At 41.1% G+C, this 18,317-nt stretch overlaps 1 protein-coding gene across 1 annotated transcript in view; it reads right to left on the bottom strand.

Annotated features, from left to right (window-relative positions):
- Positions 1-5,302: 5,302 nt before the first annotated feature.
- LOC310740463 (uncharacterized protein) overlaps positions 5,303-18,317 on the bottom strand; it is a gene marked incomplete at its 3' end in the record, with an annotated part of 37,251 nt that continues 24,236 nt past the window's right edge. Inside the window, exons 2-3 of the mRNA XM_083567170.1 lie at positions 5,816-6,334; positions 5,303-5,347 (exon numbers count right to left, since the gene is read on the bottom strand). Of these exons, the coding sequence (XP_083423296.1) occupies positions 5,303-5,347; positions 5,816-6,283 (513 nt within the window). The 5' untranslated portion in view covers positions 6,284-6,334. The remainder of the gene's footprint in view (positions 5,348-5,815; positions 6,335-18,317) is intronic.

Genomic DNA, 18,317 nt, shown 5'->3' with positions numbered 1-18,317 from the left:
TTTGCTGTCGCTTATAGTATCGGCCTTGTTTAGTGGCATCAACTGTTCTGTCAGTCGTGTTACAGTCGTAGTGTCAATCCATTAGTCATTTTATCAGTAGTCTATCATTTATACTATCAGACCCACTTTTAGCCAGAGACGAACAATGTGATGTAGATTAGACATGTTATCAGACATTGTGCCAGCAAAAGACCCTTTTATTGCAGACGTCACGTTTACGTCACAGTGCTAGCTGGAGGCTAAACAAAAGGAAAACTGGAGACGGCCAATAAAAACAAAACAAAGTCAAAAATGTTATGGTGTACCTGCTATGGTGGTGAACAGTAATGAAGTAAATGTAATTCGTTTCTGTACTTAAGTATCTTTTTTGCATATCTGTACTTTTACTGTATTTCTATTTTGGGAGATTTTTACTAAAACTTCACTAAATTTTAAAGTCATTCATTCATTCATTCATTCTTTTTCTCCCGCTTATCCGTAGTTCGGGTCGCAGGGGCAGCAGTCTAAGCAGACCCCCGCCTTCAACTGCTGCCCAATCCTCACAGCACCGTCCCTTACGGTCCCTCCTGCAGGTGGTGAGCCCACGGGAAGGCGGCCTCACGTTGCTCCGACATCACGGACCTTGATATTTCCCTCGTAAGGGACCCCCAGAGCATAGAGGGTTAAGGGCCTTGCTCAAGGGCCCAAGAGTGGCAGCTTGGCGATATCGGGGCTTGAACCCCAGACCTTACGATCGGCAACCCAGCGCCTTAACCGCTGGAGCCACCACTCTGCCTAATTTTAAAGTCAAATATTCCTTTTTACTCGACTACATTTAGTGAAATCAGTCGTTTCTTTTTATTAACGAGGATAAAAACGTAACTGGTGAAACACGCAGCGAAGTCACCAATCAGGATCGAGCGCACGCTCTGTTTTACACGTGTTCTGATCGGCGTTCGGTGCATCTACTGATCACCAACATACAGTTCAGCATCAGTTCAACATCAAGCAGAACATTTAGAGAGGAATAAATGATGAAGAAACTCCAGACTCGAACTCACCACCACACACGTGACCTCATTTACACGTTTTTACTGAAGTAGATGAAAAGAAGGTTTTGTGTTCATGATGATTGTAATAGAAATCAGTGTTTGAGTCATTAATATCATTCTATTAATAGATCAGTGAGCTGAGAGTCACATTCGAGTCTTTACACAGAAACTGAGGTGATTAAGTGAAGAATCTTGTGATAAAAATGATCACAGGAACATTAATTATAATAAATCAGTATTTTGGACACTTACGTACATTTAAAGGCAAAAACTTTTGTACTTTTACTCAAGTGAAAGTTTAAAGGCACTTTTACTCGAGTCATTTTTACTGAGTGGATCTACTTTTAATCAAATGCATGGTTTGTGTATTTCATCAACCACTGCCAAACAAACAAACAAAAAACACAATATCACAAACCAGATATGCTTGTGTTTGTAGCGCACACTTCATATCAGGTTAAAGGTTAAAGAAACTATTATCTATCATTTGTTATTATGGTTTACAGTTTGGTTACATGTCTAAAGATTTCTCATGCATGCCCACATGATCAGAAAGTGGTGAACAGGTGAATTAATTTCTCATGTAATGTTAATTTTGTAAGCATATTTTAAGTTAGCTAACTGCTAGCTAATGACCAGATACTACACATAAAGCAAACTGTTCGTGTCGTGTCACTTTTTATTTACAGTTGCCCTAAGTAAAATTGTAGTAAAGAAGAATAACAGTGAACAGACCCATGTTTTGTGTCATGTGTTCAAGTATTTGCTAACATTTGCAACTAATATTAGCCAAACTAAAAAGATAGCTCAAGTGTTAAGCAGTAAACTAGGCTGGTATTAGCACGTACCCTCAGGTAGCTGTACAAAGAGTTCTTATTTCCTACTGTTATAAAAACATATCTACATCTTCATGGCTAAATGTTAAGACTCAGGTGAGTCAGGTGTATTTATCTCCAGCGACTGCAGTGCCGATTGTATTTCTGTCTCTCAAAGTAATTTTTTTCAAATAACATTTTGCACTTTGCAGTTTGACCAGACATTGTTTTAAAACAAACTTAAAAAATTTAATAGCTCTGACTGGAAAAAAAACATCACAATGTTTATTAACGAAAAAATGGTCTATACCAGTGGTCCCCCAACCCCCGGGTCAGTTGGTACCGGGGGGCCGCACAGAAAGAATACATAACTTACATTATTTCCGTTTTATTTATTATCTGATTCTGAACAATGTTTTATTTTGGAAAATTCCCGGATTCTCCTCCACATCTGTCTATGACTCTTGATGCAGGTCATGATGCCTCGGTCACATGTCTTACCTCCATCCACTACCTTCTTAAAGGACCTCCGGCCGCTAACACATAATACATTACCACTAAATTCAAACCCCCAAGTGAGCAAAATGAACAAAAAACAACACAGTGGACGTTCAAGATTATTATTATATTTAGAAAATACCAGTTTTTACGCCGGTCGTATCATTTTTTTTTGGTTGTATTTATCCGCCACTCCTTAAAGGCCGGTCCGTTAAAATATTGTCCGACATTAATTCGGTCCATGGCACAAAAAAGGTTGGGGACCACTGGTCTATACTACCAGACATAGTAATCATCCATACAGTCAGATTTAATATTAGCTGTAGCATCAGTCATACTATCAGCTGTACAATCATCTATAGTATTAGCAATACTACTACCATTTATAATATGACAACAATAATAGTAATAATGTAATGATAATATAAATAGCAACATTCATATCAACCATTTAATTCAGTTCAGATTTATTTGTATTGGGTTTTTAAACAATCTCTATCATCCCAAAGCAGCTTTACAGGGAAAAAGAGGTTATAAAATGTGCATTTATAATTTTAATGCCTATAAGTTTAGTCTATATAAATTTGTCCCTAAAGAAAAGTAGAGTCCAAATCCATCCTCAAAGTTCTTGGGTTATTACTCACGGATCTTTAGACTGTATAAACCATAGTATCAGTCTTACTACAGTTACTACCAGACTATCAGCTATCAGACATAGCATTAAGGATTACTATCATACTGTCAACCAGTGTATTAGCCAGTGTATTAACTATTGTATTAGCCATTGTTAGAGCCAAGGTATAAAGCCGTTGTCAGGAACGATGAGAGAAAGGACCCAACTGCAGGATGCAACAGGGGTATGGTGAAAAAAGTATTTAATAAAGAGCAAAGAGGCAGTGGAGAAAAAACAGATCTAAATTCATAGAACAGTCCAAAGTCAAGAGTCAGCAGACAGAGCAATGCAGGAGGAACCAAACTCAAAGATCCAAAAACAGTCCAAACATCCAAGATCCGGCAAACAGACAAAAAAGTGCATAGCAAAAACACAAACCAAGAAACAGTCCAGCGTTTAAACCAGTAACAAGTGAGGCAAAGCAGAACAGGAATCAGGAACAGGTACAGGATCAGGATGAGGATGGGGATGAGGAACAGGTACAGGATCAGGAACAGGTACAGGATGAGGATGAGGAACAGGTACAGGATCAGGAACAGGTACAGGATCAGGATGAGGATCAGGATCAGGATGAGGATGAGGATAAGGAACAGGTACAGGATCAGGATGAGGATGAGGAACAGGTACAGGATCAGGATCAGGAACAGGTACAGGATCAGGATGAGGATGAGGATGAGGATAAGGAACAGGTACAGGATCAGGATCAGGATGAGGATGAGGAACAGGTACAGGATCAGGAACAGGTACAGGATGAGGATGAGGAACAGGTACAGGATCAGGAACAGGTACAGGATCAGGATGAGGATGAGGATGAGGAACAGGTACAGGATCAGGTACAGGTACAGGATCAGGATCAGGATCAGGATCAGGATCAGGATCAGGATGAGGATGAGGAACAGGAACAGGAACAGGTACAGGATCCAGAGCAGGCAGGGTAGCAAGAATAATACCAGGAACATGAAGAGCCAGTGAAATAATCTAGCCCTGAGTTAATGTCTTTGTTAGGGGGTGGTGGGGGAAAAAATTGGCAAGATGGCCACCGACCAGGAAGTGCGCACCACGAAACCGGAAGTGAGTGCTGGGAGCCCAGAAGACAGCTGTTGCATTAGCCATTATATAGCCATTGTATTATTCCTACTGGAAGGAAACTATCAGCCATAGTATAAAGACACATTATCAGCACTTAAACCAGCTAAACTAATAATAGCCAATTACATCAAACATCAGCAATACTATCAGCCCTAGTATCCACCACACTATATATATACTGTATATATACACATTTACATTTACAGCATGTAGCAGACGCCCTTATCCAGAGCGACGTACTAAAGTGCTTTGAGTCTCTAGTAATGAATAAATCTACACTGGTACACAAGATTACACACTTAATATAAATGTAACCCTTAAATTCTACAAACTTGGGAGGTGCTAATTTAAGGGTTTCAGGAAGAGGTAGGTACCATCACCCATGCTATCAGCCATGATCTAGTTATAGTACTAGACATACTTTTAACCTGGATGTCAGCTGTAGCTGTATTTTTGTTGTTGTTGTTTTTTGCTATATGCAATTCTGCATATATTTAATAGTTTATTTTATTAGTTGTAATAGTATTTTATTAGTTCTATGCATAGGCTACTTGCTTTACATGTACTTTAGATGTTCTTTAGAGGTTCTTTATCATTTACTCTGTTGTTCTTAATGCTTTCGCAATACGAAATGTATTTTTTGTCTTGCCAATAAAGTCATCTAAATTGCATTGTATTGAAATTGTATCAATCAAACATCCGATCAGTTTTAGTATCAGCAACACTATCAGAAATACTATCTCACAGTGTACTATCAGCTTTAGAATCAATCATACTACAGCTTTTGTATACGTTGTTATACCAGCCATACTGTCAGCCATAGTATAAAGCCATTTTATTAGGAATACTATCATCCTTATTTTCAGCCATAGTGTCAGTGTTAATATCAGCTGTTCCATTTCTCACACTTTCCATTCGACTTCACACTTCAACCTCATTCTCCCTCAAATATATATATATATAGTGCACTCAGTGCTTCAAATACACATTTAAAATATTGTATTTTTATCTTCAAGGTCTCCCCAGAGGGACAACGGGAGTTTTTTTGAAAGCGGAGCGTGGATGAGATATGTGTGCAATAACAGGCGGAAGCTGATGTCTGACACTCTGTGATTATTCAGCGCTGGAGAAGAGCAAGCGATGTTCTCTGATTAAACACATCACATTAAATAATAACTTAATTGAGTTGTACTGAATCACTGCGAGGAGACCGATACTGAAAACATTGTGATGACTGGGTGCTGCAGATGAAAGGAATGGAAAAAGAGAGAGAGAAAGAAGGAGAAGTGTAGGGACCTTCACTTTATAATGAGGTTCAAATGGAGACTGTTTTAGGCAAAACTATTTATTATTAAATAAGATAAAAAAACAAAAAAAACTTATTATTATTATTATTATTATTACTATTTTTATTATTACTATTATTATTATTATTATTATTACTATTATTATTATTATTATTATTATTATTATTATTATTATAGCCACACTATCAGATATACTAACAGTTGTTTCTATAGCAACAGGTCCTATGTGACTACATGTAACTAAAAAGGGATAAATAGTACAAGAACACTATTTAATGCTACTGTGATGTAAAAGCAATAAAGCGCAAGTGATGTTCTAGAAAAAAAACAGTGGTGTGTGTGTGTGTGTGTGTGTGTGTGTGTGTGTGTGTGTGTGTGTGTGTGTGTGTGTGTGGGACCAACCGTCTGTTTGATATCAGGAATGCCGATACGGAAGACCATGAGGGCGATGTGTGCATCATCAAGGGCAGAGCTCGAACCTCTCCTCAACTTCTTCTGCTGCTGCTGATGATTGGCTGCCGGTTGGTGGGCGGGGCCAGGGTTTGAGGAATAAGGATTGGTGGTGTGACCCGGGTTTGTACCTCTCACCGATCTCCCAGTTGCTTTCTGCCTATGCCCTTCTGCCCTTACTCCTCCTCCTCCTGCTATTCTGACCTCATCTTCATCATCCTCCTCTTCCTCTGCTCCATTCAACTCTCCGTTCTCCTCCTCTGCGTCCTCATCCTGATACTCGTCCTCCATTTCTTCCTCTTCCTCCCCCTCCTCCTCCTCCTCCTCTTCCTCCTCCGCCCCTGGATACAGGTGCTGACTGTTCCCCAGCATCTTCTGCTGCTCCTCGTCACTGGAGAGGGGGCTGAGTGGCATCGTCATGGTGACAGAAACGGAGGTACCCACGGCAACAGCATCATCCCCAGAGACACACTGGGAAAAGAGACAGAGACAAAGGTCATGAGTTCTTCATGTTTACATCATGTTCTTGTTTCTACTCCTGGTTCCTCAAGTCCCCCATTTTCTGCTCTTGCTTTCTTTAAAGGAAAACTTTAAGGGTTCCTTTAGTTCCTGTGTGGTGTAGGTTCCATTATTTTGTCTACTTTTCTCGGTTTTATTTGTAGAACAACTCCAGATTCTTCAAGTTCTCATAGTCTTTTCTTATTTCCCAATTTCCAAATAAGTTTTAGAGTATCCTTTAGTTCCTGCTTAGTTCCTGTAGTTCCACCTATTATCCCATAGACCTCCAGAATTTCCTGAAGGTCCTGTATACCCATGTTCTCCTATTTTTCTCAAATCCCCAAAGTTCCTCCAGTTCCCCCAAAGGATTTACAGGCCTTTTTTTGCCCAGATTCCCTGGTTCTCATACTTTTTAGTTTTTTCCAATGTCGAATAATTCCCAAAGTCTACTTCCCAAGTTTCTCTAGTTCTCCTCTTAGTTTCCACCAGTTCATTCCACCATTTCGAATTCATTCTCAAAAGGTTTCACAGATGCCATAGGTGTTTATGGTTCCCTTAGTCTCATTAAAGGACATATTTCAAAGCTCTCCTGACAGAGAAACTCATCTGTAGGCTTCTACATACAGTAAAACCTTCACAAATACCTTCCAAAGAACAACCAAAGAAGCTTAATACTGGATCAGGACGTTCTCCTACAGCTTTGGAGAAAGGGCTCTTTACATGACCTTTGAGGTGTCCTGTTTCAAATTTTCATTGGAACTCACGTGTGTTCTGGGTTTCCTGTAAACAGTAGAGAACAGTGGAGCACTACACAGTGAGAGGGTTTGGATCATGGTTCTCAGCTTTTAGTCTAGAGTGCACAACAGGTTCTTCAGAGTAAAGGTTCCTTGAGCTGTACACACACACACACACACACACACACACACACACACACACACACACACACACACACACACACACACCGATAGCTAGGAGTCGTTCTGAAGCCAACCAGTTTACAGCATTCCTCAAACCCCTGTGAGACTGTTTTTACTCCCTCAGAGATCTGACTCCGAGACATGTTCCTGACTTGAGTCCCAGCGTGAGCTGATGAAGAACAAGCCGGAACACCTCACCTCTTGCTTATTTTACTTCACACCACACGATGAAGAAAAAGATTTTCCAGAAAGTCGCTCATCCACACTGAAACGTATGAAAACGCTTCGTCTTTGTACTGCGCATACGCAAAACGTAAGACGCTTTGAGCTGTGTCAATTTCGCAAGTCGTGTTTTTTTTAAACGGCTCTTTGAAACGTCGCCGCAACGAATAAAAATGTGAGTGTGAGTGTTTCCTCAGTGTGAGGCAAAAAATGTGTTTTTAAAATGAAAAAACATATTAGTGTGAACATGGCCTCAGGCTCAAACTACATCTCCAGCACCTAAATGTCTTCAAAGACCTGCTACAAATACGGGGAGGAACAGGATGTGACATCACAAGCCAATGGAACAATACAACCAGGATTGGTTCATGTGTGGAGATACAAGAAGTTTAGAATCCAGTGAAATAAGAAACGTCATGTGGAGCACGAGATTCCACCGTCTCCGGCCTTCACGTGTTAATTAATGGAGAGAGAGAGAGAGAGAGAGAGAGAGAGAGAGAGAGAGAGAGAGAGAGAGAGAGAGAGAGAGAGAGAGAGAGGTAGGAAATAAAAAGAAAATAAAGGAGTACATTTCAGCAGGAGATCACTGTTGAACACACACACACACACACACACACACACACACACACACACATTTGCTCAAGTACCATTCAGGAGAAACAGTCATTTTCTTCCCAGACAAGAGATTTAACGTAAATTTCACTACGTCCCGCTGAGGAGTTCACTTCAGTTTTGGAGCACAGTGATGAAGGTAAACTAGTGTTTTTTAAACACACACACACACACACACACACACACACACACACACACACACACACACAGCATACACACTTTACACAACACACACTATGCATAGACTACAAACACTCTACACTTTATATACACACTGCACACACAATCTACACATAAGCAATACACTACACTCACTACACACACTCCATACCCACAACACACACTACACTCACTACACACAGTCCATACACACAACACATTATCTACACTCACTAAACACAGTCCATACACACAACACACACTACACTCACTAAACACAGTCCATACACACCACACACACTACACTCACTACACACAGTCCATACACACAACACATTATCTACACTCACTACACACACTCCATACCCACAACACACACTACACTCACTACACACAGTCCATACACACAACACATAATCTACACTCACTACACACACTCCATACACACAACACACACTACACTCACTAAACACAGTCCATACACACCACACACACTACACTCACTAAACACAGTCCATACACACAACACACACTACACTCACTAAACACAGTCCATACACACCACACACACTACACTCACTAAACACAGTCCATACACACAACACACACTATACACATTTCATACACACAACACATTATCTACACTCACTACACACACTCCATACACACAACACACACTACACTCACTAAACACAGTCCATACACACCACACACACTACACACACTATACACATTTCATACACACAACACATTATCTACACTCACTACACACACTCCATACACACAACACACACTACACTCACTAAACACAGTCCATACACACCACACACACTACACTCACTAAACACAGTCCATACACACAACACACACTACACTCACTAAACACAGTCCATGAGATTTAAGAGAAGATCTGAGTAGAGATGATGTCCCCTCCAAAAGGTTTATTTTTGCTTTAGCCAGTCAAATAATAAGACAATCACCCAATCAGCATGCAGCTGGGAGGGGCATATACAGGAGCTGTCTCTCTGTTAGACTGGAAGTCAGAGAAGATCAGGAGGTGAGAATATTAGGAGGTGTGGCAATGTGGAGGAGAGGAGGTGAGAAGATAAGGAGGTGTGGAGGGGAGAAGGTGCAGAAGTGAGAAGGTGAGATGGTAAAAAGATGAAGATAAGGGGAGAAGGTGTGTTTTTTTTTTTTTCATGATATGCAAATTATTCACTGCCAACATTTCTGACATCAAAATCATCTGGACATCATGTACATTAGCTGATTTTAGAAAGCAGGTTTGCTAACTGCTAGTAACTAGTGCATATAAAAATCTGAACATTTAATAAAGTTTTATTATTAAACTTTATTTTTCTGTGTTTGGTTTGTTTCCATCTTTCAACCTCAACCTGTCTTCTGGATTGATGCTAATGGCTTTGCCCTTGAGCTTCACATCTGTCTGTGCTTTGACCCGAACATGAGCATGGATCATTATTCATAGAAATAAATCATAAATAAATTATGCCATGCTTTCAGTCTCCTCCGGCTCGGGGTTTATTACAACAGGAACAACGTCAATGCTTTGGGTTTGAACCGAGGAAACCACTCATGCTAATTAAGAGTCTCTCTCTCTCTCTCTCTCTCTCTCTCTCTCTCTCTCTCTCTCTCTCTCTCTCTCTCTCTTTTAATTCTGTGCACAAAAAAGAAATTAAATAAAACAGTCGGGTTGCAACTGAAGGGAAACTCATTGGAAGACTGTGGTGACCCCTAACGGGGGAAGAAAGAAAGAAAGAAAGAAAGAAAGAAAGAAAGAAAGAAAGAAAGAAAGAAAGAAAGAAAGAAAGAAAGAAAGAACTGTAAGAGACAGAACCTCTAGAGCATATGCAGAATCTCTGAAGGTTCTCTGTAGAACCTGAGAGCATTTTCATTTCCTAAAGTTGCCACATGGAATCTGTAGCATCGTCCCCTCTGAAAGTCATCAGTCTGCTACAATGGTTCAGGACCACAGTTTGTATGAACAGTTCTGTATTTCAGCACCTACCACTAAACAGCACCTCAACAATGATGGAACTGTAATAAATTGACATTCCGTATTGAGGATGAGGATGTGCCTTCTTTTGAGTCTGGTTTACTAATTAGGGATAAACTTACAGTAATAAGTAACAAACATAAATTCTTTAAACCTCTTTATCTCTGCAAAGATGCTTTGACAGTATCCATTGTTAAAAACACTCTACAAAAAAACCTGAATAGAATTATCTCATCTCGTCATCTCAGCTTCTTATCTCTTTGTTATCTCATTATCCTGTGTCGTTCTCAGAAACTCTAACTGTAACTCTAAATGGATAAAAGTGTGAGGTGTGTTCAGTTAAAGGAACTTCTCAGATACTTAGAGAGCGATAAAATTACACACAGGGTTTTATTATGGTATAGAAAAAAGCACAAACATGGAAAATGAGAAAAAGAAAAGTGAAGAAGTGGAGAGAGAGGAAGAGAGAGGGAGAGAAAAAAAAGAGGGAGAGGAACGAGAGAGAATATGTGAGCTGGAGACAGAGGAATGGTAGTGGTGATGGAAAAATTGATGTTTGTGATAGACAGATGGAGGGATGGGGGATGCAGGTGGAAATAGAGGATGGAGGTGATGATCCAGGAATGTATGTGGTGAATGAGGATGAGATGATGAAGGAACAGAGTTGGTAATAGAGGGATATACATGATAGATAGAGAGAAATTATGGTGGAGGAATAGAGATCGTGGAGAAAAGTGGTAGTGGTGGAGGTATGAAGGTGGTGCTGGAGGAACAGAGATGGTGATGGAGGGATAGAGGTGGTGATGATAGAGCAGTAGTGTTGATATTAATGTAGGGATAGAGGTGGTAAAGATAGAGGGATAGCGGTGATTTTGATTAAGGAATAGAGGTAGTGGTGATGTAGGGATAGAGGTTGTGATGATAGAGGGATAGAGGTGATAATGGAGGGATAGAGGTGGTGATGATGTAGGGATAGAGGTGGTGATGATGGAGGGATTGAGGTGGTGATGATGTAGGGATAGAGGTGGTGATGATGTAGGGATAGAGGTGGTGATGTAGGGATTGAGGTAGTGATGATGTAGGGATAGAGGTGGTGATGATAGAGGGATAGAGGTGATAATGGAGGGATAGAGGTGGTGATGATGGAGGGATAGAGGTGGTGATGATGTAGGGATAGAGGTGGTGATGATGGAGGGATTGAGGTGGTGATGATGTAGGGATAGAGGTGGTGATGATGTAGGGATAGAGGTGGTGGTGTAGGGATAGAGGTAGTGATGATTTAGGGATAGAGGTGATAATGGAGGGATTGAGGTGGTGATGATAGAGGGATAGAGGTGGTGATGATAGAGGGATAGAGGTGATAATGGGGGGATTGAGGTGGTGATGATGTAGGGATTGAGGTGGTGATGATGTAGGGATAGAGGTGGTGATGATAGAGGGATAGAGGTGAGAATGGAGGGATTGAGGTGGTGATGATGTAGGGATAGAGGTGGTGATGATAGAGGGATAGAGGTGATAATGGGGGGATTGAGGTGGTGATGATGTAGGGATAGAGGTGGTGATGATAGAGGAATAGAGGTGATAATGGAGGGATAGAGGTGGTGATGATGTAGCGATAGAGGTGATAATGGAGGGATTGAGATGGTGATGATGTAGGGATAGAGGTGGTGATGATAGAGGGATAGAGGTGGTGATGTAGGGATAGAGGTGGTGATAATAGAGGGATAGAGGTGATAATGGAGGGATTGAGGTGGTGATGATAGAGGGATAGAGGTGATGATGTAGGGATAGAGATGGTGATGTAGGGATAGAGGTGGTGATGTAGGGATAGAGGTGGTGATGATGTAAGGATAGAGGTGGTGATGTAGGGATAGAGGTGGTGATGATGTAGGGATAGAGGTGGTGATGTAGGGATAGAGGTGGTGATGATGTAGGGATAGAGGTGGTGATAATAGAGGGATAGAGGTGGTGATGATGTAGGGATAGAGGTGGTGATGATGTAGGGATAGAGGTGGTGATGTAGGGATAGAGGTGGTGATGATGTAGGAATAGAGGTGATGATGATGTAGGGATAGAGGTGGTGATGTAGGGATAGAGGTGGTGATGATGTAGGGATAGAGGTGGTAATGATGTAGGGATAGAGGTGGTGATGTAGGGATAGAGGTGGTGATGATGTAGGGATAGAGGTGGTGATGATGTAGGGATAGAGGTGATGATGTAGGGATAGAGGTGGTGATGATGTAGGGATAGAGGTGGTGATGTAGGGGTAGAGGTGGTGATGATGTAGGGATAGAGGTGGTGATGTAGGGATAGAGGTGGTGATGATGTAGGGATAGAGGTGGTGATGATGTAGGGATAGAGGTGGTGATGTAGGGATAGAGGTGGTGATGATGTAGGGATAGAGGTGGTGATGATGTAGGGATAGAGGTGGTGATGTAGGGATAGAGGTGGTGATGATGTAGGGATAGAGGTGGTGATGATGTAGGGATAGAGGTGGTGATGTAGGGATAGAGGTGGTGATGTAGGGATAGAGGTGGTGATGATGTAGGGATAGAGGTGGTGATGTAGGAATAGAGGTGGTGATGATGTAGGGATAGAGGTGGTGATGATGTAGGGATAGAGGTGGTGATGTAGGGATAGAGGTGGTGATGATGTAGGGATAGAGGTGGTGATGTAGGGATAGAGGTGATGATGTAGGGATAAAGTTGGTGGTGATGATGTAGGGATAGAGGTGGTGATGTAGGGATAGAGGTGGTGATGATGTAGGGATAGAGGTGGTGATGATGATGTAGGGATAGAGGTGATGATGTAGGGATAGAGATGGTGATGTAGGGATAGAGGTGGTGATGATGTAGGGATAGAGGTGGTGATGATGTAGGGATAGAGGTGGTGATGATGTAGGGATAGAGGTGGTGATGATGTAGGGATAGAGGTGGTGATGTAGGGATAGAGGTGGTGATGATGTAGGGATAGAGGTGGTAATGATGTAGGGATAGAGGTGGTGATGATGTAGGGATAAAGGTGGTGATGTAGGGATAGAGGTGGTGATGATGTAGGGATAGAGGTGGTGATGATGTAGGGATAGAGGTGGTGATGTAGGGATAGAGGTGGTGATGATGTAGGGATAGAGGTGGTGATGTAGGGATAGAGGTGATGATGTAGGGATAGAGGTGGTGATGATGTAGGGATAGAGGTGGTGATGTAGGGATAGAGGTGGTGATGTAGGGATAGAGGTGATGATGTAGGGATAGAGGTGGTGATGATGTAGGGATAGAGGTGGTGATGTAGGGATAGAGGTGGTGATGATGTAGGGATAGAGGTGGTGATGATGATGTAGGGATAGAGGTGATGATGTAGGGATAGAGATGGTGATGTAGGGATAGAGGTGGTGATGTAGAGATAGAGGTGGTGATAATAGAGGGATAGAGGTGGTGATGTAGGGATAGAGGTGGTGATGATGTAGGGATAGAGGTGATGATGTAGGGATAGAGGTGGTGATGATGTAGGGATAGAGGTGGTGATGATGTAGGGATAGAGGTGGTGATGTAGGGATAGAGGTGATAATGGAGGGATGTCATCGCTCAGAGGAGGATGGATGCAGATGAAATTATTACACAAACACTGCATCTTTCTCTCTTATATTTACAATAAAATTTATAAAAGTATATTACGCATACAGATAAAATTTATTTATCTGATATGTGGTTTGGTGGAATGTGGCCACGTCGCTTTAAACACCGTTAAACACCATTAAACACACCAGGTACCAGCTTTAACTTAAGCGAGTTTTCTAACATACTTCATTATTATGAAATTGTTAGCTTACAGGCTTAACACACTTCCAGCTAATGATATCAAATACTATATTTTTCCTTTTTCAAGATTTTTTGTTCGAAACAAATGTTTGTTTGTCGAATGTTTGGTCATTTTATTTAAAACCATAAAAATGAAGAATTTCAAGTTTGTTTTTCTTTTTAAAGCTTTATAAATATTCTGCTCGGTTTCCTGGCCCCTGATTAGCGGCTGATCTCTGCAGTTAAACATGACATCAGAACATTCTGTGAAATATTACAGAACTCCGATCACTCCAGCGTAGCTTCCCGGTGTCGTCTTCATGACTGTTTATTTCTCAGGTGTTTGGGTTTTTTTGTGTAGCGATGTGCTACTTATAAATGTAAAATAATTAATTTTTACTTGTTTTTCCCGTCATTTTTCCTGAAAATATGTTAATAAATACGTAGCTCGCCAAAGCTAGCTAGGAAAAAGCTACAAAAGTGACTAGCCAAAAAAAAAGAAATGTAGCTTGCTAATGCTAGATATTTAGGTTAGACTTCGCTAGATTCCTTTATTTAGCTAATAAACGAGTTCACTGAAAGCTGGCTACTATGCTTGTAAACTTGTAAAGCATTAGTAAATGTATGTATTTTACATATTAAATATATTGTGGAAAAGGCGAATGTAAAATTTGCACATATATTAATGTAAATGTAAATTTTATGTAAATGTAAATTGAAGTAGAGAAATACGTTGACAATTAGCATATCACATTTTTAATGAATTTTGTTGCCTCTATACTTCCATACTAATTCTCAGAATCCATGAAAATTCGTGTTTAATTTCTTTACACGTGAGACTGTGAGTGTGTGTGAGTGTGTGAGTGTTATGACCTGGATCACTGCTTAGCATCAGTTAGCCACTGACGCGATACCAGATTAGCCCTAAAGGATATATTACAGTGTTTTATCACAAAAGACTTGAACATTTTAGCTGACATCAATCCAGTTTTTATATTTGCAAACACACAAACACTCAGTGAGTTGTCCGGGGTTCAGGGGTCAGTGTCGTGCTGCAATGCATTGTGGGATCAGTTCCACCATAAATGAATTAAATGAAATAATACAAGGAAGAAAGAATGGAAGCGTAAAACAGTAACAATGACGATTTATGATGTTCTGATGATCTCCTCCTGTCTCCGTACACACTGCTCTCATTAAACACTTCATCATGATCATCATGACTCTGTGAAAAACTCCTTTCCTTCTCCTGCGCAGAATTTGTCCTAAATCTAATCTTCACTATACGGCTAAACGTTTATGGACACCTGACCATAAGATTGGTAAGTGGTTCTTTTTGAACATCTCATTCCACATTTAGTCTCCATTTGCTATTATAATGAGCTCCACTCTTCTGGGAAGATGCCCTAGTGGATTTTTGTGGAGATTCATTAAGACACAAGGGTGTAAGTAAAGTGATGTAGGTGAGGTGAGGAGGCCTGGGGTCCAGTCAGTGTTCACATTCATTCTCAGTAGAGTTGGAGCTCTCTAGCAAGAGTTCTCCTGCCCATGTAAAGCAGATCTTCATGGAGCTAGCTTTGTGCACAGGAGGATTGTCATGCTGGAACTGAGGGCAAAATGTCATGCTCCTGCATCCAAAGATGTGTATCTCCAACTTTGGGGTTTGGAGAAGAACCACAAATGTGGAACATTTTGGTGTGTTTCAATACTTTTGGCACACATTGTGTACAGCTGTTTACATTATGGGATGTTTTTTCACCAGTCTTATTGAAATTTGTAAATTGATGATCACAGGACACCAACACAAATTTTCTGCACAACTGACCCTGATGTTTGACCTGGAATCGTTTGTATCTGGGCTCTCCCTCTCTCTCTCTTTCTCTCTTCCTCCCTCTCTCTCTCCCTCCCTCTCTCTCGCTCTCTCTGACTTTTATGTAGGACAAAGCATGAATATAGAGAGATATTTTGAGTGTCTTGGTCCCCAGGACATTTTGCTGGGAAACTTCCAAAGAACAGACCGCCCCACTTTTAATGACACGAAACTGGAGCGTCTGATTTCTCTCTGTAGCACGGACGAACGTCCACCCGGTGGCTAAAGCGGGGGAAAAGATGTGAGTCTACATGTGATCAGTTGCCTCACGTTTTTCTTTCTGCCAATCAGGAAGCTGGACACTTCTCTCACGTACGTCACGGGACGTAGCGCTGGGACTAAACTATCTGGACAGCTCACCTTATTTCCTCTTCCTGACGCTGAACCCCTCCCTACTGTGGAGAAGAAAACGTTCAAATAAGAAATAGAACAAAAAATGGCATCACTGGTTAACATCAACAGCTTCATTATTAGCAGAGATGTGACACAGACTCTCTCTCTCTCTCTCTCTCTCTCTCTTCCCCCCTCAACATCAGAAGGTGTCCAGCAGTGCCAAAGAACTGGAGGAAACCAGTGGGACCCAGGTACCCCCAACCTTCTGTCTGGAGAAGTCTGGACAGAAGTGATCTTCGTCGAGGAATTGTGGCCAAAAAGCCAAACCTTCAACATGGAAACAAGGCTCAGTGTCTCAACTCTGCATGAAAACAGAGGAACTGCAGTCAGAAGGATAGCGGCAGGTTGTTTGCTGAGGTCTGGAGAGTGTCTGCAGGAAACAGTAGGCATGGAGGAGGTTTCCTGAAGGTTTTTAGCTTCATTTCTGCAAATGCAGTTGGAGATGTGTTTGTGTCCTCAATGCTGAGAAATACAGGCAGATACCTCCCCATCATGTGGTACCGTCAGGGAGGCGTCTGATTGGTTCTGAATTTATTCTGCAGCAGGACAATGACCCCAAACATACAACCAAAGTCATTAAGAACTATCTTTATCTTAGAGAAGAACAAGGAGTCCTGGAAGTGATAGTTTTGACCTTGACAGTGTCCTGATCTTCACATCATCGTGTCTGTCTGGGATTACACGAAGAAACAGAAGGATTTGAGGAGCCTCCATCCACAGCAGATCTGTGCTTAGTTCTCCAAGGAGTTTGGAATGACCTACATGCTGAGTTCCTTCAAAAACTGTAGCTAGAAGTGTAGGTGAACTTAGTGAATCAATGCTGTTTTGCCGGCAGAGGGTGGTCACACCAAATGCTGATTTGATTGGATTCTGCTCATTTATTTTCTATTTTGTAAATAGATTTTTTTTCAATTAACACTTTTTTTTTTTTTTTTCTTACTTTACACTTTTGCTCAGGTTTATGCAATTTTTTTTACACCTGCCTAAAACTTTGGAACAGAACTGTATATATCTCACTCTCTTTATTAGTGATCAGAAGAATATGAACAAATCTCTGTTTGAGACGACTCAATCTTCTGATTCACATTAAAGACTCTTTCAAAGTGAACAAATCGTTTATAAACGAGCCGTCACTGCGCTCGCAGTAAACTCTAAAAATGCTTAAATGATGTTTTTACACTTTTCCCAGAAGTGTCAGACACATGAATCAATTTCTCAAGATGAAGGGAAAAGGGGGTGGAGCTTTTAGAGGGTCTGAGTTACAATACAGCTGCCAATCATTTTAGATGTACGTGTGGATTTTCTCATTGTAAAAATGTTTGCGTGATAATGATCTGATATACGTCACCTGTGTGCAGCGTTGCATTGTGGTAGTACTCACTGTGTAAGAATGAGGATATAGCAGGGAAATCAGACATTCAATCTTATTGGACCTTATTCCAAAAAAAATGTATGCGTAAAAAAATAAAATCCAAGGTCATGGCTATTTTTGGCGTCAGAAGGTGACGGGGTAAAAAACTTGATCATGTTCACCTGTCGCACGTTGATGACCACATCACTCACGGAAATAGCTTTAGGCCTGTTCTCACTCGGTTCTATTTCCCTTGAGTCACACCGGACACGTTGTATCACACACATACACACACACCCACACACACACACACACACACTGCGTGTGTTCAATATCGGCTGCGCTGGGATTGAACAGTGTTCTGTAATAAGCGTGATAAAGGTGAATAAACCCCGTCAGACTCCACCGCTGGAAGATCAAAGCACTGAACCAACAAGAGATTGAGATACAGCAAAAAAATCTAATCCCGGGAGATAAATAAAATTCCTCAGATTAGACTTTTATCGCTAACACACAAGGGCTCATGTCCGGTTTACCAAGTTTCCCACAATACCGTTCCGATGAAGACGCCTGAGAGATTTAGTTTGTGCTTCTGCCTTCTTTATTGCAGTCTCTGAATTAAAG

This window comes from Silurus aristotelis, assembly GCF_946808225.1.
Source record: "Silurus aristotelis genome assembly, chromosome: 17".
Classification (NCBI taxonomy): domain Eukaryota; kingdom Metazoa; phylum Chordata; class Actinopteri; order Siluriformes; family Siluridae; genus Silurus; species Silurus aristotelis.
Note: the sequence above shows the minus strand (reverse complement) of the source record. Positions and strands in the feature narration are given on the sequence as shown.